The sequence below is a fragment of the Dermacentor andersoni genome, chromosome 1 (assembly GCF_023375885.2).
Source record: "Dermacentor andersoni chromosome 1, qqDerAnde1_hic_scaffold, whole genome shotgun sequence".
NCBI classification, from domain to species: domain Eukaryota; kingdom Metazoa; phylum Arthropoda; class Arachnida; order Ixodida; family Ixodidae; genus Dermacentor; species Dermacentor andersoni.
In genome coordinates, this window is record NC_092814.1 from 241074458 (window position 1) to 241101792 (window position 27335).

The 27335-nt window shown below is 44.9% G+C and overlaps 1 protein-coding gene and 1 long non-coding RNA gene across 4 annotated transcripts in view; both read right to left on the reverse strand.

Moving 5' to 3' along the window:
• Positions 1 to 3379, reverse strand: part of glo (heterogeneous nuclear ribonucleoprotein glorund) — a 40747-nt gene extending 37368 nt beyond the window's left edge. The window contains exons 1-3 of the mRNA XM_050195842.3: positions 3274 to 3379; positions 2383 to 2488; positions 1747 to 1902 (exon numbers count right to left, since the gene is read on the reverse strand). Coding sequence (XP_050051799.1) covers positions 1747 to 1902; positions 2383 to 2482 — 256 coding nt within the window. The 5' untranslated portion in view covers positions 2483 to 2488; positions 3274 to 3379. The remainder of the gene's footprint in view (positions 1 to 1746; positions 1903 to 2382; positions 2489 to 3273) is intronic.
• A 6763-nt stretch (positions 3380 to 10142) lies between these two features.
• Positions 10143 to 22435, reverse strand: LOC129381065 (uncharacterized). 3 transcript variants are annotated; one of them, XR_008609294.1, is made up of 3 exons: positions 22060 to 22435; positions 18800 to 19011; positions 10143 to 11164 (listed from the first exon to the last, which is right to left on the reverse strand). It is a non-coding gene; the product is annotated as an uncharacterized lncRNA (long non-coding RNA). The 3 variants fall into 3 exon arrangements; XR_008609292.1 differs by having other exon boundaries at positions 18800 to 19022; XR_008609293.1 differs by having other exon boundaries at positions 18800 to 19029.
• Positions 22436 to 27335: the final 4900 nt, after the last annotated feature.

A 27335-nucleotide genomic window follows, 5' to 3' on the forward strand; every position in this document is an offset into this window, starting at 1 on the left:
CCATTCTCAGGGCTCGGGCTACCCTCCTGAGTAACATACTGTTGAGGCAGAAAGCAGGCAAAGTACAGCCTGATATTTCACATATTTCACAAAAAGCAGGAAGTAATGCACGTCGTAACAGCAGCAGAACCTGCATGCAGTTGTGAGCCTGCACCTAGTGAATGACATCACATGAATACCTGCTAAATCAGGCTTTAACTATATCCGCTGTACCAAGTTTTGCAATGTACCGTATCTATTTGAATCTAGGCCAATTATTTTTTTCAAATATTCATATACCAAACTCTAGGGACTACTTAAATTCAAGGTTTAAAAAAAAAAAAAAAATTCTAATTAAAGTTGAAAAATATGATGCATAGCTAGCACAATCTAGAAATGTCAGTAACGCAGTTGCTACTAGCTGCACTAGGAGCCAACTGAAGTACATGAGCAACGTCCTATAATTATTCAATTCTTAAACGCCTCCCTTCTTATGATTAGTATGTTGGCATCGCTAGTTATAGGAGAAGCCTCTTCATACTGTTCACTACCTCCAATAAAGGCTGCGTGACTGCTCTAGGTACTGTACAGGTCAGTATAGAATTCTGCTATTACTGTGCCATTGAAATTGCTGATGACACTGCCCTGCTCATCTTTCACTGCATACATCATACCCTGTCCTATGCAATGTTTTCTTCTCACCAACTTCATGCTGTGGCCATTTTTTAGTGTTCCTTCAATCTTTCTCACATTATAATTTCGGATATTGCTTTCTTCTTGAATGGTTTGGACAGCTCAGCAAATTCTATCTGATCTCTTGAGTTATACAGTTTCATGCTTTTTCGTTTTATTATCAGGTCTTGTTCCTTGGGAGAGCTTACCTACTGGTTTCCCTGGTGTCTTTCTTACCTCCCAAGTCACTGGCTACTTCTGAAATCAGCCTAGTTACGGTTTCATTCACTACCTCGATGGTACCTTCATCTTGCTGTTCTAAAGCTTTTACACATATGTACGGTTTACAGAATACTAAAGACATCAGCAGCAGCACAGACAGAGGAACCTTGAGTTGCTTAGTTCAACCACAGCAGGCAGAACTACTTTTGCAACAGACTAGGCTCTGCTTAGCCACTAATCAAAAGGCAATTGTAGCAACATGATCCTTCTGAATATTTACTTTCTTTTATGTTAAGATCAGAATGCCAATGGAACACAAGTTCATTTCGGATTCATTGTTGAGCAGAGAGTCAAAAGATGCTGCCAGCAGCGTGGTGGCTTTTCTTTGGCATTCCAACCAATAACACATACTATATGACAAGACTACAGCTTGCTAGTGTGGCTCTGGAAGCTATAAGGCATGTTGACCAGACGCCACTCTTCAACATACAGGCATGAGCTGCAGAAGCATGTCTATTTGCAACATAATGCGCCCGTTTGGCTGGCACCAACTGTTGCCTCTGCTCAAGTGCCACAAGACTGCGAAATGGGTCTTACGTCTGTGGCTGTGCAGTGGATTACATTTTCAATTGAAGGTTAAGTGCCTCGTTTAAAGTGGCTTAGACTGAAGTTTGGATCCTTCCACATTGTGTTTCCTTAACACTGGTGACATCTTAACACATGGTCACCTTTCAACTTCCAGTGACATAAGCAATAGAAATGTGAGCTGTTGCCACAATCTCATGAGCTCCTGTTTTATATTGTGAACCAGCATTACAATACAACATACAAGTTCACAAAGCCACAATTCCAAAAAAATGTAAATGTGCTCACCTTCAATGTACCTGTGGCCAATGTGCTCATTGTGACGCTGCAGGCCTATCTCCATGTCTTGTTCACTTTCCAGCTCAATATATGCTTCCCCACTTGGCCTGCCTTCTCTTGATAGCGTCATGTGCACTCCATTAATGCCTCCTTTGATGTGGCATTCTGCACAAGAAGCAGACATGTAACATAGCATTCAAACAGAAGCTGCAGTAATCAGCTTGTGCAAAGTGTACATGTAAAAATGCCTTCATGCTAATTTAAGATTGTGTAATACAGCGCGAAGCAGGGACAAGGGACGCAAGACGAAGACAAGCGCTTATATGAGGACAAACCATCACCCTTAATGCTAATAGCACAACAAATGGGTCACTGAAAGTGCACTCACAGCTATATATAAAAAGAAAACTTAACAAGGATCTTTTGCAATGGCATCACATCAAATGCTTAAAATTCATTTTAAACACGCTCTTTATTACGGTATAGTTCAGAGTACACATTAGAAGTTTGAAGACAAATATTACAGCAAGATGCTTCACGGTGTCAAGGCAACGCTTGCACTCTTAACAATTTTACCTATCATGCCGTCAGTAGCGTCTTCTGCGCAACATCACTACTTCCAGAAAATATAACTAAAACGCTTACCCTTTGATGTAAAGAAGTTCAAGATCTCTTCTTTGGTGGTTGACCACGGCAGGCCCCGAATGCGCAGAACAAACCCTTCGTCGTCCACAGGAGTTGTCATTTTGTTCTGCAAGAAATCAGTAAATTCTTAATTTGCACTGTTTGTAACCCCGATGAGCTACTTGCAGCGCGCGCGCGAGGCCACCGAACACCTGTGAAACGGAGTAGCTCACCACTTCCTTTTAGGATTACACGAAGCGCGTACACCAGCCTAGCACAATTCCATGGAATCTATAAGGCCGCTGCCACTCAGCAGTCAACACATACAAGCAATCAGCAGAACGATGCCGCGAGCGCGCACGCAAACGAACAAAATTAACGTTACTATCGCCGGTGATTTGAAAAAAGGTGCAATACCCCAACGCATACGTGTTCACCGGATAAAAGAAATATCACTTATGCAACGAAACACAAGCATGCTAACATGTGTTCATCTTCAAGTCTTCACCCACGCGAGCGTCGATTAAAGAGTCTCCCGCTATCGCCATTTATGCCGATCGCAACACGAACAAAGAAGCGACAGAAAGAAGCGTCAAGTAACGCACCAACGTAAATCACACAACAGCGAAAAACAAACGACATAACGCATCACATCATGCTCAGCAAGCTAAAGCTCCCAACCTGTAGCAAGCTGATGTGGAATTTAGAACAAGAGCATGCGTGCAGTCAGATGCGCTAGGCTTAACGATCACCGGCTCCTGCACGATGAATACCGGCACTTAACGTGGTCTCCATTGCTTGTTGGCTGAGGATTCGAATGTCTCTTCAACCAGCACGCAATAGTTAACCGAAATCACACTTGCATGTCAAGTTAAAGTGAAAAACCGACAAGTAAAACAACATAAAACACACCTGCGTTGAACAATGGCGGCAAGAACGATAAAACAACGGCAAATACCGCTGCGCTTCACGGGAAGACCGACCTATTCAACCGCCAGGAGGTGATGCCGCTGACGAGGCAGTCAGGAGTTGGCAACGGCAGGAGTGCTGCGATCGTTTGCGACGCCGCCATTCAAAACCACTTCCATCTAAAACCGAATATCGAGAACTCTATGACCCAGTTCCGGCTTCTGCAATCGCTTCCGGCGCACGCAGCAAGCAAAAGCATAGCCTTTGCGATCAGTTTATATTACTGAAGGGCCTTCGTTAGGGCGTGCATTTGGAAATCATTTAGCGCTTACCACTGCTCTCTTCTTGCTTAATTTTGTAGCAAGATTGTATTTTATAGTCGAGATAGTATACTTGATAGTATATGTACTTGAAACGGCTACTTGCCTGGTTTGTCAAGAAAAGCTACGAATTTCCTACGTTTGAGCCAGTGCATGATATTTAAATCACAGCGGTTATCGCGCAGGGTGGCAACGCATGGCATTCGAGATTGGCGCAGACTAAAGCTACTTGTAGCCTAACTCTATAGGTTAAATTAGGCTAATAAGTTACAGTAGAGCCAAATTCCCACTTTTTTTTTTTAATAGCAATGCCAAGTGTTATACTAAACGATTCCAAGCATAAAATGTGCCCTTGCTGCAAAATTTCAGCAGCAAAGCAGCGATAATATCAACGTCTTTTTTTTTTTTTTCTGGGATTTGCTCGCTTCGCAGGCAATGCGTGGTTTCCGCGTACACTTGAAAACTCTGAAAGAGGGTGCACATTTTTTGCAGAGTAATTTTAAAAATATATTGGAAACCTTGTGGAATGCACATTCTAAAGTGACCTTTTACTCTACGGTAACACTGCAACCAGTTTTGCAGGTCTCGCAAAGCTGTTGACGCGGAATGCATGTTAGATTCGCGCTGTGCATGCCAGCAAGTGTGGTGGGGGGTGTCTTATCGAAGCCGTTGAAAGAAGCCGTCTACGATCAAAGTGTGAACAGTGTGCCGAAACAACACGAACGAGCGCGTGCATATATAGAGGGTTCATTTCATTTCATTTATTATCACCTTGAAGGCCCGAAGGCATTACACAAGGGGGGGCAATACAAACACGTGTAAGAGTGGTTTCTTGCAAAACACCGAAAAAAAGAAAAATAACAGATCGCTGATTTTGTACGACTTTAAACAATCAAAGAAAAAAAAATTACCGACGATTACGTTACTTCCTAATGCGAAATTTGAGCGCAGCAAATAAGCTGTTTCACCTTTTCGATAGATTGAGGCAAAGAAATCGAGCAACACATGTATGCGCTATCACAGAATTTTTTTTTTTATTTTTCACACGTATTCCTTTAACAAAGACTCCACTAACAGTTCTTGACAGTCATGAAGGAAGCTTTGTGGTCGGAGAAATAGACTGATATATGTTCGACTTGGTACACCAATGCTTGATTCTCAAAGACGAGATCTATACAAGTGCCTCGCGAGGTTGTCACAGCCGTGGGACGCGTTACGAGCGAGAGGAACGGGATGTTCTCCCGCATAAGTGTTAGGAAATTGCTGTTTGTCTTTATGTCAACATTAAAGTCCCATCGGTCGTCTCGCTCATGGCTCAGAATGAACTGGCAGATAATTTCGCAGTGGCGAACGGCAGCGGCAATTTCGGCTCGGGCGGTGCACATATACAGATCCGCCGCCACCGATCTGGCTCTCTGATTGCCACCGCACAGGGGTTGCATTGGAGGAGGAGCGAAGAAAGGAATTAAGTTCGAGCCGGCGCTTTGACAACCGGAGACTCGCAGGAAGAGGGGGGAGGGGGGCGGCGTGTACACCCAGCGGCAAACGATGGGGGCAGAAGCGCGCGCAGCAAGCGGACAACACGAGAAAGGGAGGAGGGAAGAGATAGCAGCGACTGACTGATGCCGCTGACGCCGATAGTGAGTCAACCCCAGCTGCGGAGTTGGTTTCAGGGACAACGCCGCCGATGCCGACACAAACAATAAGATACCCTCGCTTCCGCAGCGCTAAGAACCAGGTCTAGCCGTGGGAAGGTGGTCACGTATTCGTCGACGTGCCGGGGCCTACGTGAAATAACCGGCGCGTCGGCAACTGAAGAGCACCCTATCCGCCACACAAGAACAGGGGGGGGGGGGGGGGGACCCTTTCCTCCTCTTTCTGCATGGCGGCGACGGTGTTCTATGCAGTCACGTTATCTTGACTCTCTAGCGGCGTCAGCGGCATCCAGCGGTATCAGTCGGTCGCTGCTAGCGCTGGGGGGATGAAAGGGGGGCGGAGCTGGTTACGAGGCCGACGACAACGCCGACGACGACGCGAAACCCAGGAACGGACGCCAAAGAGCTGCGCTCTAAAAATTCGAATTGAAAGAAGTAACACGGCAATACATTAGCAATAAAAGAAACAAAAGAAAAAGACTAGGTGGAAGGGTTGACAAGGGTAGACTATTCCGATAGGTTTATGATGGGTTCATGAACGATGTACACTGGGAACAGAAAGTTATTCAAAGTGATTTGTTAGGTATTCACGAAATTTTTTGCGGTCAGTACAGGTAACGAAGTTGTCAGGGAGCGCATTCCAATAAACGATTGCATCAGGAAAGAAGGAAGTGGTCATGGCAGATGAGCGGCTGGGTAAACGTGCTATGGCAGAGCTGTGACTTATGCGAGAGGAAGTTCGTAATGGTGGTTTAAGAAGGTGGTGCCTTGAGCGTGGATTGTAAAAAAAAGAGTGCAGCAAGCAAAGACGTGATATGATGCGGCGAGACTTCAGTGTTGGCAGACCTATCGTTTGTTTCAAAGAAGTGACACTAGTGTACCGTGAATAATGTGAAGTGATGAAGCGGGCGGCTCGGTTTTGAACGGATTCCAATGATGCGGCTAGGTTCGTGTATGATCAAAGCAGCCTACTGATTTTTGAAGGCTTAAGAAATAATCCGTTAGCTTTGCACTGCTTTCTGGCATATACATTTGTCCTCCCAGTCCCCCTAAGCCACGCCGACGGCTCGGCCCTCGCTGTAGTGCATGACTTGTTCTGGTAATAATTTATTGAAAGGCTGTCCCCCTGCGCCAAGTTTACAAGCCACGTTTGACTGATCGCACCACCTCTAGTTGACAGACTCGTTTGGTGTAACTAATAGGAGGCATAACCCATTGGACTATCAACGTCCTACAGATGTCGAGCAGAGATCCAAAACGGGACATTCGAATCTCCCTAGGACATACCCAAGAATCCTGTGGATAATTCTTGGATGCATGGGATCGTGCCATGCACTCGAATTGGCGTTAATAGAAACGTCCCACGAACGTCATAATGGGATATTCGGACGTCCAAGAGATGCTTAAATATGGACTATTTTTATAGCATAATCCAGAGTACGCCCTAAGGACATTTTTGTCAGGATGTAGGACGCTTCTGGGACATTTGGTTGTGGATTTAGGATATCCACAAGACGTCCTTAATGATTATAAATTAACGTAGTAGGGACGTTCCTCATAATGCGCCCTAGCAGTGCAGCAGGCCTGCTGCATTTTACATACCATTAACAAAGCAAGTTTGACTTGCTTTTCTGTTGGCTTGTGGCGCAATGATGAAAAAGAATTACATGGCTCTTGAAGATCCATCCCAGCCGTCCAATAAGGCAACTAAACACTTTTGTCATGCAAAAGCTGAAGTATGAGAAAATGGGCCAGGACATCAGCCCACTACATCTCAAAGCATGGTAAAGAAGGCTGCAGTGTAGCTAAGCATTGTGCACATAATTCCTTGCTATGGTAAGCTAATACATTACATACAACTTCATATACTATAATTCAAAACATATGCACATGCAAGCAATACTTTTTTGTGCTAACAGGAACGAAGCTACAGAACTAAGTTCTGCAGGCTTCTGAATCTTTTGTCAATCTCATTAAAAATCGAGCATTTATTTCAATAAAACAGTTGCAGGAAGATCACGAGTTGAACTCTCAAATGCACTCAGCAGTTTTCAGTAAAGTGCACCAATGCAAATAAATAAAACTCAATAATTTCATTGCACAAGCTCAGCCATTAGGAGTTATTTTTGATGCACCATGGTTAGTAAAAGTGCGCATGAATTAAACTGTTTACAAATGCACTTTGGGTAGCAAAAAAATTCAAGAATTCGGAGTGGGGCTGCTGCGGTAGTTATCACGAGGCTTGCTGTGAGCTTGCTTCCATGGTCACAGGCACATCAACGCAAAATTTGCTGAACAGTTCAGATGTGTTAGCCACTTGATGTTGCCAGAGCCTTTCCTTAGGCCATATTCAGTAGTTACACACACAAACACGAGTTATGCTAAAGATGTCACAACTACATTAGCCATTAATGAAATTACTCGAGACTAGTTCAGTGGTCATATATAGACACAAACAGCTGCTGTATGATCATCCATTTATAGAGCAAATGCACTATGCATCCACAAGTTCTGGTAAATGTCACCAGAGCAAACATTGACACTTTGGCGTAGTGATGATATCATTTCTGTTGAGCTAATATTTTGCAGATGCACCTCTCCCAGTAAAAGAACTCTCTCTGGTGTTCAAATTATTTGGCGGTCATCTTTCACAAATCCTTGACTTCAGGCATCGTCCCCCAGTCTTGGAAGCTAGCCAAGGTCCTACCTCTGCATAAATCTGGTGAAAAGCAATTTTTTTCTAACTATAGACCTATATCACTTACCTACTTCCAATTCCGGAAAGCTACTAGAACATATCATACACAAGCATATAACAGAATACCTTGAATCGAATAAAATTTTCTCTAACATACGACATGGATTTCGTCATTGTTTCAGCACAACAAAACTGGTGGAATTTTCAGGACATTACTAGATAGCTTGATATTGGCAATCAAATTGATGTTATTTGTAGACTTTTACAAAGCTTTTGACACGGTTATACACAACAAGCTACTAAGTAAACTAAACATAATTTTAAATAATCCTCAACTGATTGACTGGACAGCTAGCTTTCTTAACTCTCGCTCTCAATTCGTTTCACTTAATTCCACTTCATCCTCAACTGTAAATGCAACATCAGGTGTTCTACAAGGCTCTGTTCTGGGACCCTTGGTATTTTTAATATTTATAAATCACCTTCCTAACAACATTAAGTCAAAAGTCCGTCTTTATGCTGACGACTGCATGCTATACCAGCTAATTTCTGCTCTTAGTGATCACGCCTTACTTCAGTATTCCTTCAACAGATTTTGCACTGGTGTATGGACTGGCAAATGTGCATTAACTTTCAAAAAACCATAGTAGTGTCATTTACAAGCAGCCATTTTCCTTCACAGCTAGTTCACAATAGTACCCCGGGCACAGGTGTACAAATACCTTGGTGTTATCTTCACACACAACGTGCAATGGGCCCAGCATATTGATCACATTACATCTATAGCACTAAGAAAATTAGGTTACTTGAGACGAACATTATCTAAATCGCCAAAACACACTAAATTACTTATGTATAAAACACTCATTGGTCCTGTATTAAGTATGCTTCATGCATCTGGAACCCGTATAATAAATTTGCGACATTAACAAAGTTGAATCGGTGCAAAGGAAGGTTGTTAGTTTCATTTGTCATCGCTACGATCTTGATTTTTCGGCCTCATCCGGAAATGAATTCCTTGAATTTATCTCTTCTATGCACAAGGCAGCATATACATTCCATGAAACTATTCCATTCAATTATTCACTCATCTTGTCGACTATCCGCTGATTACATCTCGCATGCCAGTGCTCTTCCAACTAGACGCTGTCACACCCTCAACCTAAAGCCCTTCTTTGCGTGCACTAACACATTCAAACACAGTTATTTCCCTAGAGTTGTTGACTGTTGGAACAAGTTGCCCGGTTCTTTTTGTGAATTGGCACTTACCAATTTTGTAGAAGCACCAGTGTGATAAGATTGCTGTTCCTTGTTTTATCTATTATGTTCAACTGCCTTCTTTTTTGTTGTTGTTTCTTGCGTATTGTTGTACTCCACTCCTGCATTAGCCCTGAATAGGGCTGCAGTATTTGAAAATAAATAAATAAATAAAAAAGCCCTCGGCAAGGGTGGAGGTACAAAGGAAGTTAGTAGGAGGGCTACTGCGGGCTGGCTCACTTCAACGGTTTCAGGCACATAAATGCAATATTTGCTGGATAGTTCACAGGTGTCAGCCATGAAGCAAGCTACTCCAGACTTTCTGCGGGCCTGCTGCAGTGGTTGCACACGGTAACAGTACTAAAGATTTGATAGATACACTGGGCATTAATAAAATTACTAAAGGATCACTCAAGCAGTTGCAAAAATGAACATTACGGGAGAGTTCACAGGTACAAAAGCAGTTAAAAGACACTTGCTTTGGCACAAAACCAAACTGATTTCACAGGTACTAGAAGTTACAAGATACTTTCTGTACTTGAGTGGTCACAAACACAAATTCCCCGTAAGTGTTCACAGGCTCGAAGGCTTCTAAGCAAGTAAACAGAAGCTGAATGTGACCTTTCCGTGGTTACAGCCAAATATTGCTGAAGCCATCACAGGTACCTTGGCAACTACACAATTAACTGAAGGCTTGCAGCATGCTCGCTTCAGCAGTCACAGACAGAAAAAATGCATTATATGAGTTCACCCGTACCAAAAGCTAACAGAGGATTTGTATGGGCTTTGTTGCATTCTCCAGGTTAGCGTACCCCACTGCTGCCGAGTTGTTGCAACGCCTGTTTATCGAAGCTCGACCGACGTTACTATTGGGTAGCGTGGCTTTGTCGGCAGGCTGCAGACGTCTGGTAGACCATGGCGATCAGGCAGGGACGAGACGACTTCTTGTGCGAAACTTGCACGATTTATTCAATGGTTGGTGAAAGATAAGAAGAGAATGAAGTGAAAAGTACATTGCGGAGCCCCTTTAAATAGGCTCACTAAAATCATGGACGGGATCTTGCTCACGTCAACGTCACGTGGCAGGCACTGAGTCTGGTTGTGGTTGGGCGGTGGATACCTTTTCCCCTGGTGACCTTTCACGAGCTTGCCTCTGCTGGTGGCAACCCCGGGTCAGCGATGTGTGGCTGGTCCTTTCTTTAGGCGACGCTGGTTTGCGGAAAGGGCTTTCACGCCCACACACAAAGGGGCCTGTGAACACCTGTGGGCACCTGCCAGACCGGTCATCCACTCGAAACAACCATGGCAAATTGGGCATCCATCCTTCGTTCCGGTTGAACAGGGTCCTTCGAGCGCCCTTTTTTTTCCGGGGTGTTACATGCCAACCGTAACAGCTTGCTTCAGTGGCCACACACAAACACAAGTTCATCCTAAAAATTCACAGGTATCAGAGAGCCTTGATGGAAGTTACCAGAGGCAGAGTGTGGCTGTTCTTCCATGGCAGCAGATACAAATACTTCTGAAAAGATCACAGGTATCTTGACAACTAAACATTTTACTAAGGCTCACTGCAGGCTGCCTCAGCGGTCACAGACAACTACATTGCAGTTCACATGTACTAAGAAATTTAGTGGGGCATTTCTGTGGACTTGCTTAAACAGTCACAGAGACAAAAATTAACCCAGAGTTCACAGGTACATCGGCCCATAAGGAAGTTACCACTAGCTGGGTGTAGCCTTTCATTCATGGTTGCAGATGCACAACAGATCACGGATACGCTACACAATTTAGTAGTCATCCTGCAGGATCAGTTCCAGTGGTCACAGACACGAAAATGCTCTGTTAAGATCAGAGGTACTAAGAAAGTTAGCAGATTTTCGTGGACTTGTTTCTGTGCTGATCATCAACGAAGAATGATGTTCGACCCAAAGTGACACCAGGCTGATGGCAGGAACACAGCATGGCTGTAAAGTATGCAATAAAAATGTGTTAGAAATATGTACGCAAATTACTATCCACCATGTGCATGTCAACAACCTGCACTTTTAACAGCAGTCTGTTGGTTCTGACAACAACTTTGCTTCCTAGTGGCTTTGTACAAAGTTGCTGAGCTAACAGTTATCAGAAAAGAAGTTGTGATGATTTCAACTCTGTACAAAGATAAAATGAATTCTCATTATCTCTACGTTAGCATAGCTATGTGAAGCAAGCTGATAACAGTACAAAATGTCGCAGTTTCGTCCAAAAAGCAAAGCAGTGATTGCGACAGCAAATTACCAGACAGCTATAATTAAGCAGCTGTACGGGTTATCGCCAATGTAAATTACAGTAAACCTTCACTTCCTTGTTAAATTAACAAACTTGGTGTTGTTCGCAAAGCCAAACATGAACACATCTCACTGACGGTAAACACGCTGTATGAACGCTGGCGTGATCAAGCGGGGCGGCAGCGACAATTGGCGGTCGCTTCTTGCTGCTTTCAGCTACAATGAGTTTCCATAGCCAAGTTTACGCGACCTTCGACACTAAGCTGCGCGGGAACAGCGTCCACGAAGCCACAACCAACCGCAGTGCACGTCCGCATCAGCGAAATTTCGTCAGGAGTGCCCCTACAATTTCCATCGCAATAAATAAATAACACAAAATAAATTAAAAAATAGGCGAATGTCGACTACATATAGCTTCAGTAAAATATACAGTGACAATATGGCAGGCACATACCCAAGGAGGGGGGGGGGCACCCCCCCCTCTCCGCCCACGCCACCACTTCTCACACACATTCCTAAAGCACTGCCAAATCAATGTTAAGACTTGACAGCTTTTCGGCGGTCAATATTTTGTTGCCTTTTTCACTCCTTTTGGATGGCAGTAGTTATCGGCGTCTCCCGGGATGTGAAGGCCAGTTTCCTCATCAATTCGGTGCCCGCGCAATTAACTCGATATGCATTCAGTTGTCACCGTCTATTCAACGGTATGCCCATCGTTGTTGCTTCGTTAGTTCAACCTTCTTTGTTTAGACTTATCCAGAGACCAGGAAATAGATTCGGTTCATGGTCAGCTGGCCTGTATGCACGTGGAACGAGTTGCGGCCAGAGAAAACGCCAACTGCGTTTAACTTTTCTTTTTGTTTCATTATTTCCTCGAGTGACGGCTCACCGCGACTCTGCCAGATCATCGGAACCATATACCCGTGGTATGGGTTAGATAAGGTGGAAAATAAGATAATGTGAGACAGCGTCCATCATCAAACCCTGCAATAACCCTTAAGCTTATAGGCAATATGACTGTCACCCGTTAACTCGTCTGGTTTTTCCATAATTGTACAGCACTTTTCGTGCAAAATTGGCAACTGGAAACAAGAGTCTCAAGGAGTTGAGAAATTAAGCGATCTATTAATGGAGAGGGCCAAGACAACAGCCAAACAGGAAGGAAAAGGGAAAATTAACAAATTTAGCCATTGTTTATGAAAATATTTATGGATCAACATCTCTTTATTTAAAAAGGAAACAGAAAACGCCGCTGGAAGTGGAGGACAATTCCGTGTGTTCTGAATGACGCTTCTACAGTTATCATTAGAGCCGCCTAACGTAGCCACTTCTCTGCTGTGCTTATGTAGGTGTTTTCTAACCTATTGCGGTGGGCGCAGTACGTCTAGAATCGCAGCTTCCTGCGCCATATGAGGCTACAAGGTTATCCTAGTGTCGTGAAGGCGTGAGCTGACGTGAAATACGTTGCTATGCTCCGGCAGATGGTGCCAGCACTCGCTGGCGGGTTGCTCTTGCGGGCTCCGGTGCGCTTTTCAGCGGGCGCTCGCAAGTGACCGGCGCTTTCCACCCATTTGCAAGTTCAAAAAACAGGCATGCAATAACCTATGAGGGCCAGTCAACCTTACAAAATTAGCAAGCATGCTTATCACAACGAGCTGTGAAATAAAACTGTTTTGAACCAGTTCACCCATAGCTGGTTATGACGGCAGCGTAACTCAGATGAAGAGACACAGAAACTAGACGGTGCGCTTGTCATGTGTTTCTATGTGCCTTGTCTTCGTCTCTGTTGTGCTGCCATTTTAACCAGAGTGACGGAAGCTACGCAAGCAGCCGTAATAAAATGGTGCTGGTATTTTTTTTTCTATGGGAGATGCGGCACCAATCAGCCCACAAATGTGGAGAGAGGAAATTTAATGCATTCTTTCATCTCGTGCATATAGTTTATTGCAGCTTTACAATATTGTACACCATGGTCCGCAAGAACGCTGTATAGGGAGCGCTTTCAAAACCTATGTTACAAGTTTTTGTTTTGTTTGTTTTATTGCACAACGAAGGTAGGTATGTACAAAAGCGGGGAGCATTTTCGCAACTGTCGGTTTACTGGCATCGCTGCATTTTCGGGAGCTCCTGCTTTTCTCTTTGTGTGTTTCATTTCATGTTCTTTGCTTCTGCAAAGAAGTGCAGCCTGGTCAGTGCATATAACTTTATTATGTTTGTTGTCAAACTCCGCCCATGCTCACTGCAACCCACTTCTTTAAGCTTCACTCCCTGAAGGAAATGCAAAAAGCAGACCATGCTTTCAGCATAAAGCTTAATCCTGCTGAAATACATAGTAAATGTGTCCTCAACTTTACAAACAAGCTCCTGAACAGCTTTGGAAGGGTAGATCAAGCCCCCATGATCAAACTGCCTTAATTGTTAGTATGGAATTTCCATCACAATCTGCTTGTACGTAGGGGCAAAATACAAAGGCGAGAGGCACACTCTGGGTGTGGAATCTTTTTTAAAGACTTTCTGACGACATAGCCAGCTATATAATATACTAGTCTACTGTCACTGTGCTTTTCGACACAGTTGTCATGATCCAACTGCTTGCCTTGTGTTTTGATACAGATTCTGCACTCTCCAAATTGCCGTCATCCATAGCTCATCAATAATTTATGTTAGGTGGTCAGCCTTTCGTTTTCCAACATCAGATGGCTTTAAGAGTGTGGTTACAAAGTCTCCTGCATGGTGAGTTCCCATTTTTAGGAGGCCTTGCCAGACTGTAGAATGACAAGCTGTTTATTATAATTAAAAACTGTTCAGGTGAAGGATGGTCGTTACAACCAATGGATTGCCTTACGACACCAAACATATTTTTCATTTTGTCCTGACTAAGATTAGCTGTTAACAAGTACTTGTAGCCTAGTGAGCTACTTAAGTAGTCTAAACGGGACAGAGTGCTTTTTAAGGCCACACGCAGACCAAGGGCAGTTCCTGGGCTAAGAAATCCACCACCATGTTTGGCAGCATAATGTTCCCATTCTGCATGGAATGCAATGAACTCTTCAAGAAACTTTGCACTTGGAGAGTTGGATCGGAGGCCTTTAGGTGGTGTTCTTGAAGTCATTATAAATATTAACCTTTCCATAAGCTTCACAAGCTCTTTCGTTGGCTCAGTTGTTCTAAAGTGCCTGTCCAAATGAACTTTATAGAAAAAAATCCCCTTTAGTACCTCCTCGCTAAATAGCTGGAAGCCTATAAGTTCACGCGCATTTTTTTTTCAAACGCATTTGGATGAATGAGCGAGCGGGTAATGTGTGGCATTACTTTAAGAGTTAGTGAATCCATGTCCAAGGCATTGTCAGAGAAGTTCAGTACGTCGCATCGCACCAAGCGTGGCACTACAGTGTCAACGTAAATAAAGGCTGGGACAAAGTGAACTATGTCAGTGCACATGCTGCCCAAAACTGACGACGACTTGTGTCTGCATTCCTTCGGCTGGCGTCAGTAACCCGCCACAGGAGTGCAGCGCCCTCTTCAAACTACCCCGCCAAGCATCCAAACTGGTTTCTTCGGCGCTTCGGGAAAGGGCGCCCGCTCCCGATACTAGGAGAACCTTTCTAGCCTCTATAGTTGTACGCGACTGGTGGCCACGCATCGTTACGTAACTTCCCAAATAACAATACGAGTCAGTTGTGGCACTGGTTAGAGCAGTAAACAAGGGATCCAAAAGAACTGCGATTGTTCCGCAAATATATATTTCTGTATAATTCTTCCAGAGCTAATTCAAAAAACACTACTACAGTCGGATACAACTTAAGTCTGCAATGAAGTCCCGTACACGCCCTCATAACTACCAGCCACTGTTCTTCCGCGAGGCTGCAAATAATTCGTACTTCAAACTTTTTCTGTTCCACAAATAAGGCGATAACTACAAAAATAAAATTATTAGCACGTAATTTTATACCTTTTCCCTCGCCTATTATAGTTAAATGGCGAATGCCTAATTCTTTATTGAACTGAAATAACATGCTTGCTTCACTACAACAATTTGTTGTGAAGTTTCACTTCAGTTGGCAGTGAAGTTTCACGAGTAAAACGGGTGCAGCAGTGAAATGAACTGCACCGCAGACTTTTGAAGACTCCACACATTTTGTCCATGTCTGTTGCACACCTCATTGCTTCTGCCAATGAAAAGACTTCAAGAACAGCAGACGCTCTGACGGTATCAAGTACGACGCCATTTTGAAAAGGCCACGTGACGACGATCCTTTGCTTCTGTGATTGGCTGGCAGAGTAACCTAACTCCGCGCGGTCCGTGTGCCTTTGTTGCCAACTGCTGTTCTTTTAAGGTCTATTCTACTAAAGTAATCTTTATTTTACACTTTTGCTTCTTTACTTGTTCTTGGCAGTGTTCTTTCTGCGCGAGTCCATGTTACATGGTTCTTTGTTTGCCAAGGAAAGGAGAGGTGTATCGCACAGGCGTACGTGTAAAATACACCTTATTTCATTTCTCTTTTGTAGGTTTACGCGTTTTTATTGCGAATGGTGGGCGTTATTCACATTTGAACTAGTAAAGGTACCCCCCCCTCATTTGCATAGAAAAGTTACCTTAGGTTGACCCCCACCCCCGAAAAAAAACCAAAAAAATCCTGGGTACGTGCCTGCAATATGGGGACGCAAAATCTTGTCCAGCGCATCGTGCACACATGTCAGCACATACGCTGGCCCCCAAATAATAGCAAATGCGAGAAAAAAACTAAAGCAGCAGGTTTGGTCAACCGCCCTGTGTGAGAGGTGTTGCTATTAAATACCAATGCTTACAACATGGTTCCGTTATTCGGAACTTCCGCGGTTGTATGACTGCTCTTGCAATCGCGGTTACGGAAAGAAAAAAAAAACAGTAGACGAAGAGCGCTCAAGCGACACGGTAAATCACCTGACAGAAATTTAATTAAACAGTCAAAAGAGACAAACATTCTCCGTTACAAAAAAAAATTTAATTATTGGGTTTTACGTGCCAAACCCACGATCTGATTATGAAGCAAGCCATAGTACGGGACTCCGGAATAATTTAAACCACCTGGGGTTCTTAACGTGCACCTAAGTCTAAGTACATGGGTGTTTTCGCATTTCGCCCTCGTCAAAATACGGGTGCCATGGCAGGGACTCCATTACTAAAATACGACAACATGCAAATTCAGAGAAATAGTCTATAGTAAGAAGCGTAAACGTTTTGATTGTACAGACAGCTGAGATGTAAGCTTGACTTCAGCATCATATTAGCATGCAGTGGTGTTGCAACGGGGGGGTGTCATTTACGCCTGAAGACACCCCTCCCCTCTTTCTGCCGGACCCGGCGGGGGGGGGACAGAAGACCTATGGGCCCCGGGTGCCAGACGACCTAGCTACGCCACTGCTAGAATACACCAGAGAATGTGTAAATAATTAGCAGGTACAAGTAGCCAAACAATTTCGTTATTCCCAGAAACGAACGTGTACGGCATTGTTTGACAGAAACGCGTGGGAAAATTGAGCAGCGCGGCCGGCCAACCATCACGTGCAACAAGTGCTGCGATCGCGATACAAAGGCCCACAAATGTTTAGTTATTTCAACCGTACGCTGTTTGACGATTGCTCTCGCAGTCCCGGTTACGCAGAGAAAACTCAAACGGCAGACAAAGCATAAGCAACACGGTTAATCAGTGAGGGCAGGCGCGTGACACAAATTTAGCAGCCAACGAAGATCAACAAACGTCTGGTACCTTTACGGCTGGTACCAGCCATAAGGACAAGTGTGGTAAAGTTCAGCAGTGCGTCCAGCCAATTAACAATCACGTGCAACAAGTGCTCCGATCGTGATACAGCATCTGCATTCCACATCCCAGGTTCACGTACAAACCTGAGAGCATCATTTGTTTTTACTTTGGTCAATGACCGGTTTTACCAGGCTATGGACGTCAGACTCTGGAGTTTTGCCAGACGCGTAGCGCCACCTGCCAGTGCGAAGAGGCAGTAATTGAGTAGTGCGAAGCCCGACTCCCTTGCTAAGTTGCCTATGCAGCTAGCGACTGCGAAACAACGATTTAACTAGATTTTGGTCCATATTGCGAGTGTTTTGCGCATTTAACACCCAGACAGAGAGTTATGAATTTCTACGCTAGTCGGACGCGCCACCGAACTGCCATAAAGCGCTTGCTGGCTCACTTTTCTGACTGATGGCGGAAACGACGGCAACCGTGATAGCTCCGCGTGCTACGAAGAAACGCCGCAATCGATGCTACTGTTGTGTTGTAAATTGCCATGAACGTGAAGGACGGAATAACAATGTTCAGTTTTACCGATTTCCATCGTGATCGTATGAAGAGGAAAGGCAAGAGCGCTGGATACAGGCCGTTCAACCTGTTGGGTAATCGAATTACTTGCATTCCCCACAACACAGCGGCTCGCATGAGAAAGTGCGAGAATTTTGTTCTTCTGTAATTGTGTTGCTTAGCCCTGACGGAGGACCGTGGTAACCAAGCGAAAACTCAAGAATTTGCAGCCGCCACTTCGTTGGTAACAGAAAAAACAACGTTGCGAACCATCCTGCATGTGTGCCATCAATATCTCCACCTTTTAACAGATGTCTGCCTTCCGCTTGACTCAACAAGTGGAACAGAGAGATTTGGCAGGTCAGCTTAACCAAACATTTTGGTTCGTTTATGAATTCAAAATCCTGTTCTAGAGCATCGCTGTATCGCGAGCTCATTTCTACTTTTGGTATTTTGTATGTCCTGCGCCGATACAACAAGCATGCTTCGCAATGTGCTGAACCTGCTCGACGCGCGTTTTTCAAGTGTGAGCAATGAAGTTGCTGTAGGAGCACTGGACGAGTAATTGCGAAGTAACGCACGTGTGTAAAGAAAAAAATGTCGCGTTTATTTACATTTATTTGTGCGAGCTTGTTGCTCGAAGCGTCTGCGAAAAGATCAAATTAAGGTACGAGCGATGCTGTAGCTCCTGCGAGAAAGAAAGATGCAGCGCGTAGGCACTGTAGGAAGCTTCCTTCGTTATGATCGCATGCTATTTGGTACCTTGGAAAACGTTTTCTGTTTGCTGCCCTGGAAAAGGCTATGAAAGAATTTACTCTCTGTAAATAATTGCGAGACAAAACATTACGATAAAATAGATAAAAATATAGGAGATACTTGAGTCTTGTGTTCAGGACATATTCAATATGAACCAATTTGAAATGCTTAGATTTTTATGCTGATATGCCTATAGACAAACCTGATGCTCTCTGTACGTGCGAGTTGCAGCACGCCGAAATGACACTTGAGACTTTATTTTATATTGTACACGTACTTTGCCCTGCTGAGCTTCCTTTCCGAAGCGTGGATGGGCGGAAGACGCTTTCCAGGTCCTTGATTTTTAGGAAACCGTGCCTCAACACAAACGAAAGAGAAGGGTCCATTGTGGCCTATGCACCTTTGCTGGTGGACAGCTCTCCTTGCACTACTCAGTTCGCGCCAAGGCTCCGATGGGGGCGCTGGTGACGGGTTTTTCCGCAGCGCCGCCTGGGCAGAGTCTGAGGTCTAAAGTTAATTCTCTCTTTTGCAATGTCATACAGCATCCAAACATACATCGTCACATCAGGACGGAGGCTAAAGGCTGTATAAGCCTGACAAGGCCTATCCTCCTCGAGGTGACAGACAGTGCATTTGAGACGACAACAAGCTTCCTTCTAAAGTAACATTAAAATCGCACAAAAAAGGAACATCCACAATTCTGTACAGTATATATATGTTTAGACATAGCCATTTTTCATATTACAGCTGTGAAAAGAAACAGGAAAGAGAGCACACAAAAATCAATAAATAAGTAAATCACCGTTATTTAGCAATGTAGTAAATAATCTGCCACGTTAAGACTACAGTAGGTCTAAGTTGTTTGTTATGACCTAAGTAACAGATCCATAACTCTTTTTTTGTAAAGTATTTTACTTGGGAACTCGTGTATTAGCATTTCAATATCTTTGTTGTCATTCAAGAAAGTTATAATGGTATGTTCAAAAGTCTGAAGCCCATAGTTAGTTCTAACCTCAGGAGTTTTGCGAGAGACATATCGGAGTTCACAAACAGCATCAGGCCGTGCAACTGAACAAAAGCTAAGGTTAGGTTTGCTGTGGATCAAGCAATGAGCCTCTATTGCCTGTCGAAGTGTTATTAACTTATATATGTTAAGAAAGGCCCAGTGGTTGCCAGTATTCTCGTGTACTCGAAGTGTAGGGAACATTAAGAATTGCTCTAATTGCTTTTTTTTTTGTAAGATAAATAAGGAGTTTAGGTTTGTAGACGTTGTTCTACCCCATACAAATAAGCAGTAATGGAGAAGTCACTGGATAAGGGTAAAATATAGTTTTTTTTAGCCAGGTTGGTAGAAAAAACCTTAATTTATGCTTTAGTCTGACTGAGCGTGAAATCTTGGAATGCAAGCAATATGCTCAGTCCAGGTTAACTGCTCACTGAAGACCACACCAAGAAAATGTGTAGACCTCACACGTTCAATGTTTTCTCCTCTGAAACAGAGGACAGGCTCGAAGGTTAGAATTTTATTTTTAGGTTTAAAGACTATAAATTTAGTTGTTTTTTTCACATTTAGCTGAAGCTCATTGGCATGTATCCATAACGATAGTTCAGACAAATATTTGTCTGCATTTGCTATAGTGTTCAAGAAGTGATTACCGGAAAAAAAATATGTTAGTGTCATCTGCATACAGAACTATATAAGCTGAACTAGGTACATTGATAATATCATTAATGTAAAGTAAATAAAGTAAGGGCCCTAAAATGGAGCCCTGTGGAAAACCTGGACATATTGTGCCAAAAGCAGATGGAACACCGTTTACAACTGTGCACTGTATTCTTGACAATAAATAGCTATTAATAAGTTCCAGAGCAATACCTCTTATTCCATAAAACTGTAATTTACGTAATAATATTTCATGTTTAATAGAATCAAACGCTTTTTTGAAGTCTAGGAATAACCCAAGTGTGATAAACTTATTTTCAATATTACTAGTAATTTTGTCTTTTATTTTGATAAGTGCCATTTCAGTGCGTTTTCCTTTCTGGAAACCATACTGATCAATTATTATTGCTGATGTTTTAGTGAGGTAAGATGTTAATCGGCTCTTGACAACATGTTCTGCAATTTTGGAAAAAACAGATAAAACTGAGATTGGGCGGTAATTATTAAGATCATCATGATTCCCGCCTTTGTGAATGACACACACCCTTGCCGTTTTTAACTGCTGCGGAAATATCCCTTTTTCTAACATTAGGTTACATATGTGCACCAGGACGGGTGCAACTACGTTAGTTATAGTTTTCACTGCTTCCGCTTTAATATCGTCAGTTCCAGTAGAAGAACTATTCTTTAGTTGTGATGCGTACTTCTGTATCTAATATGGCGTCACCGGCTCGAGATAGAGTGAACTTGTCGAACAATTAAGCAGATAGTGAGTAGGGTCTGGACCGGTAGAGGTGACATTGTTATTAGCACATACCATTAGAAAGTAATCATTAAATTTATTTGACAATAAGGCACCGCTATAAACCTTTTCGTCGATCTTGATCTCGTTTGGTATTGATGGATTGGCTTTCGAACGCAATTTATTGAAAACTTTCCATATTTGCTCCGGGGTATGTTTCTCAAAGAACATTTTGCTATATTATTCTTGCTTAGCTTTCTTCAAATCAGAACTTAGTTTATTTCTCGTTATTTTGAAAGTATTAGGTAAGTTTAAATCTCTACTTTGTAAAAACGTGGCGAAAAGTTTGTTTTTGTGAACAATTCTTTTGTGTACATGTAGTTCCATATTTATCCAGGGCTTTCTCGACCTTTTGTGTTTAGTACAATGAGTCAGTGGAAAAGCAATTTCGTATATCTCTAAAAATTTTTTCAGGAATATATTGTAACAAAGGCTGGGGTTTGTTTCCTTGTATACTTCAGACCAGTCCAACTGAAGGGCTAATTCGTAAGAATGGCTCCATGTTTTCTCATTATATTTTCTGTAACATGAATGCTGTGTTGAATTATTTGAATATTCGAATTATATGAATTAATGAATAGGTAGGATAGCAAAAAATGGATGATGGTCACTTAGATCAGAAGCCAGTACACCAGAAATAACATCAGAGCATAGAAAACCTGTAAAACACAAGTCAATACTAGTTTCACTATTTTCAGTTATTTTTGTTGGTGCCGTAATTACATTCTCACAATTATACCTTGACAAAATATCAGATAGGTCTCTGGACGCCACACTACCTGATTGCATGTCAATGTTAAAATCACCGAGTACAAGCGAGTTGTTAGTGTTAGCACTGCACTGGAGTGTATGCCCTAAATACGACAAAGTAACAACCTGCACGAACCTGCACGCTTATTCCTTCATTCCAAGGGCAGCGACAGCTGTTCCACCGTCCTTCAAAACCACGATTTCCACCTATTTTATAGAATCCCACCCCTCTTTGTAATGCTCTACGTGACATTCAGAGTTTAGTCGAAAAGATTGCAGGGCTGTTAATAGAAAAACACTGACTTCATGAACTGTCACTTACCTCTTGATAGACGTACAGGCGCCGCGGACATGGAGTTCCAAAGCGCACGACGAAAACGTTCGCCTGAAACTGACAAACGTTCGCGCTGGAACCCTGGAACTTATGAGAACATGGCACAACCACCACGTTCAGAGAAAACGCGCGAACCGAGCGCGGAACGCACCGACCCAGCAACTTTCAGGCATTCCGTACAGAGAAGGGTGAAGAGATCCAATAAGGCGGCGGCGTTAAGTCATGTGACCGACTACGCGCAAATCAGCGCAAAGCGTGCATGTGCGTGCGACACTGGTGATTCGACTGGGTAAAGGCACGTTCACACCGAAGGCGGAGCGGACAAGCGGCCAAGCGGATCCGGCCAAGCGGCCGCGGATTTTCCGCTTTGCGGAAAATACGCGGCCGCTTGGCCGGATCGCGCCCGGACCGATTTTTTCCGCGCGGACAAGTTGGCCGCTTTGGCCGCAGCCAATCAGAGCCCGACGCTGAGGAAGCGCTGGTGAACGAATGTAAACAAATGCATTTCTCTGGGCTTTTCGCTTATGTTCTTGAAAAGCGTAAAAAAGGCAAGTTGGGCCAGTTGGTTGGGATTCATAGTAAGGTTTGTTAGAGCGCAACACAAGACAAGGACAAAAGAAGGTATAAAACGACGACACGGCACCGTGTCGTCGCTTTATACTTTTTTTTGGCCCTTGTCTTGTGTTGTCGCTTTTCAATATTTGTAACAGCGCTACGCAAGGGGCGAGTAAAATGCCAACGATCTCGTCTTCTTCGTCTGAGCTCATCATTCTGCAGAAGTAGATAGCGGACGGGAGCGCGCAAACCCACGACGAAAAAAATATCGAAAGTGCGCGTACAAACAGAAAGTGCCGCGAGATGGCGGCACGTCCCTGACATTGTTAAAGAAATTGCGAGATGCCCCGCCTTCCGTGCGACGCGGGACGCCAGGCAAGCTTGTCCGGTCTGAACAGGCGTACGCGCTCACCGCCTCGCCGCGTTGAAAATCCGCTTGGCCGCTTAGACGCGCCGCTTTCGGTGTAAAGGCCAAGGCAGTCACTGCTCTGTACAGCGGTAGCGGTTGCAGGCGTTGCAGAGGTTGCCGTACTCTTCTTTCTCGGCATATTCGGAGGGTGTACACCAGCGTTGCCATCTGGTGAAATTGGCCACCAGATTTCGGAAATCTGGTGAAAATGTAGAGCTCCTGGTGGCCAGGCCAACAAACTACTACACCAGACAAAATCTGGGGATATCTGGGGAAAACCACTCTACTGAAATTGCCGTTTACCCGCGCTGCTCATCCAAACATTTAACACTAGGTAGCGCCTGCGGCCGCCGCGATTCTAAGGCCTATATTTGTATTTGTTTATTCCTCATGAAATCCCTGTGTTGCTGTGCTACCGCTAGAGTACAGTGAACTATAAAGCTTACTGTAGCTAAGGTTCGGGCTAGCGTGTGATGCTAGCGCTAGGTTTCAACGCACGTATATTTATAAGTCGTTTCAATAGACGGCACCGGCTGTTCTAGTGGAGGAATGAATTTACCGTGGGAAGCGCGGGAAGAGCAACGCCGGGCCATCGGCAATGCGTCAAGTGGCCAGCCAATACACGTGCTGACGCTCCGCTCGTTTCGCTGTCACAAAAACCTGTTGCGCAGGCCGTCTTCGATGGGAAACTTCCTGAGGATTCTGCAACATTCTGGGCTAGAATTTTGAAGTTTAAAAATGCCATGGGAGAAAAGCCCTACCAGGACCTTGCATTGTATGCACTGGCATGTCTTTGTTGCCCAGTGTCGAATGCACTGGTGGAGCGTGTCTTCAGTCAGGTCACGTGTGTTAGTGAGTGAGTGAGTGAATAAACTTTATTGTAGGTCCGGCGAGGACGCGAACTCAGGCCCCGCACACTCTCAAGTTCAACAAATGGCCACAGAGGGCGAAAAATCAATCGAGGCGCGTTTCAGCGTAAGCGCGCAAGTGGAGCTACTGTAATTTGGTCGAATAGTTTAATTTGCGCTTTCTCTGCTAGGGGCGCTGAACATGCTGAATTTTTTAATTTACACAAACCATTGACATAAACAATCGAGGTGTCTAAGGATGCTTTTTTACCTCAGGCAAATAGGCAGTTGATTTTCTTTTAATTTGATTGTTGAAGCTGCTTTTTAGTCATAGCGTCAAGGTTTTTGTGCTCGATTAAGCACCGACAGCCGACAGCCTATTGGTATCGATGTGTTTCCTGGCCGTTGGCGTTCGAATACTACGGCGGTAAAACATTTTCGAAAGCATGCTGGTTTCGTCTGCGAGTCATTACATAGACTTGGTGTAAGAAGGTCTACTCTTGGCAAAGAATAGGGCCTCATTTTGTTTAGGCGTTGACTATCATAATGAATGCGGCGGGGGTTGAGGGAGTACGCTTGAAGGTTCGTTTTTATGCCGTTGATCTCCATAACACCGTAAGTACGCAAACCGATGTCGCAGAACACCCGGTGCATCATTGTGTGTTCTCCGTCATCGCTTGTTTGCTGTATGCCTACTAATTCTTCATTTCTTCAAGTGTTGTATCCTCCTCTTGTCCTTGTTCTCTTGTGCTTCACTTACAGTATGTGGTTCCGTCAGCTGTAATGCGCATTTGCAAAACCAATACGTTTGATAAGACGCAGTGGTTATCATAATTTCACTACACGTGTATTAAGCTGGCGCATATGGTTCAGATACAGATACCTGTATGCGAACTTGCACGACGTTGATGCGGAGATTAGGATAATTATGACACCCGTAAGGAAGAGGCAGCTGACGGCCGTATAAGCTGTTGCGTTCTTTCCGCCAAACTACCCGGCCTGGTAGTGCTGTAAAGATGCTGTATAAAAGTGACACGCGGTGACAGGGAAATTATTATACTTAGCAGCCGACCGTACGTTTTGTAGCTTAGGTCTTCTTTCTTGTGCGTTTGTGCTACCCTTATTAATGAGCCATCTCTTGACTATGTTCTTGACTATGTAACCGCGTTTGTGTGGATGCGTAGACGTGTGCTTTTTGTTGTACTTGTAAAATGCAAATAAAATATTTTCAGGCTTACTCAATCTTTGGTGTCGTGTGCGTTTATTCCAGTCGAGGCCATCGTGCCATCTGGAAACCGCATTCTGTCAGTAGCCCTACACGATATGCAACAGCTGGAGCGCGGCGGCACTACTCGGGATGCCCTTAAAAGTCAGTTCAGAGTGTGCCTTAACTCGATATGACTCAGCGCTACATGTATTCTGCTGCGCCTCGGTCGTGCTCCCGCCAGTTTGGTTGCTGTGTGGCAAACGTAGCGCCTACATAAATATGTAGGCGCTACGTTTGCTACACAGCAACTAAACTGGCGGGAGCACGATCGAGGCGCAGCAGCCAGAAACCCAGTAAAGCCATAAAACACCTGGTAAAGCGTGTGCAAAACCCCGTTTCCGTTTCCTATTGTACAGCGCCACCTGTGGTCACATACTTTAGTTCACGACGCCACCGCTACGCTTATTTCCGTAGCACTGTGGAAGGTACAGTTTCCCTTCTCTAAGTTTGTATAGGTGTTCTGTGGCGAACTCGTCGCGCACCCGGCTAGTCCCACGTCGGGACCGGCAGGTCTAGCCCACCGGCCCGGTCGCGGGCACGCCGGACGGCCAGGATTTGCTTTTCTAGAGCGGGGCTACGCAAAAGCGAGTCCCACTCCTCCTTGATGAACTTGGGGTATGTCGACCCGCACTCCCAGAGCATGTGAGGTAGAGTGGAGGTCTGGCCGCAGGACGGGCAGGCGTCGTCGCGATACACGTCGGGGTAAGCCTCGTGGAGAGCGGACAGACACGGATATGTGCTGGTCTGTAGGAGCCTAAGTGAAACGGCTTGCGCCCTATTCAACTTGGGGTGAGGGGGTGGAAAGACCCTTCTGGACATGTAGAAATATTTAATAATCTCATTGTGAGTAGCGGGAGCGTCCCTGTGACCGTAGAGAGGAGGGGAGTCAGTGCTCCTTATAGAGGAAGCGCGGTCGGTGAGGTCACGCGCAGCCTCGTGGGCAGACTCATTGAGGTTCGGGGGAGCACCCTCGACCGATCCTACGTGAGCGGGAAACCAGTGAATTGAATGGTTTGTGAGAGCATGTGGACTCGAGCCGCTAAGAAGACGAACAGCTTCCTTGGCGATGCAACCCTTTTGAAAAGCCCTAACTGCCGTTTTGGAATCACTATAAATTTCGGACCCACGACCGCCTAGCAGGGCGAGGGCGATGGCGACTTGCTCGGCGACTCCGGGGTCTGAAGTGCGAATTGAGGCGCTATTGGAAATGTTGCCGCCCGAGTCGACCACAACGACGGCAAAGGTCTTCCCGTCACTGTACTCCGCAGCGTCTACGAAGCTTGCGCTAATGTCGTGTCGCTTGATCTGTTTGAGGATGGCGGCTGCTCTGGCCTTGCGTCTGCCCTCGTTGTGGACGGGATGGACGTTTCGGGGCACAGGGGCGACTTCGAACTTGTCTCGAATGCACCTAGGGATCGGGGTACTGACCATCGGGAATCCCGCAGGGTGGTAACCCAGCTCTTCGAGGATGCGTTTACCTGCTGCTGTGGTGCCCAGGCGAGTGAGTTGCGCGCGTTCTTGGGCTTCGGCAATCTCCTCGGCGGTGTTATGTACCCCCAGCTTCAAGAGATCCTCGGTATGGGTCCTGATGGGTAGCCCGAGAGCCCTCTTGACTATTTTGCGGATAAGAACATTGAGCTTGTCTCGCTCCGCTCTGAGCCAGTTGTGCATAGAAATCGTGTACGTGAGGTGGCAGAGTACGAAGGCATTGATCAGCCTGAGAAGATTGCTTTCCTTCATGCCTCGATGCCGGTTTGCGATTCTGCGAACGAGGCGGAAAGCGTTGTCCGTCTTCGCGATAATCTTGCGGAGAGCAGTTCCGTTTCCGCCGTTGTATTCGACAAACGTGCCCAGGACCCGAATAACGTCGACCCTGGGTATCACCCCCCCGTCACAAGTGCGAAGTCTGATGCTGCTTTCAGAGACTGGCTTCCAATCTTTGGGTCTGCCTCCCTTCTCTTTTCTGTAAAGTAGCAGCTCCGACTTGGCGGGGGAGCATCGAAGTCCGGTGGGGCGGAGATACTCCTCGATCACGTCAATCGCCTCCTGCATGGCTTCTTCGACTCTGCCCTCGCAGCCGCGGGAGCACCATATGGTGATGTCATCGGCGTAAATGGTGTGCTTGACGTTCTCGACGCGCGCCAACCTCTCGGAAAGACCAATCATACAGATGTTAAACAATGTT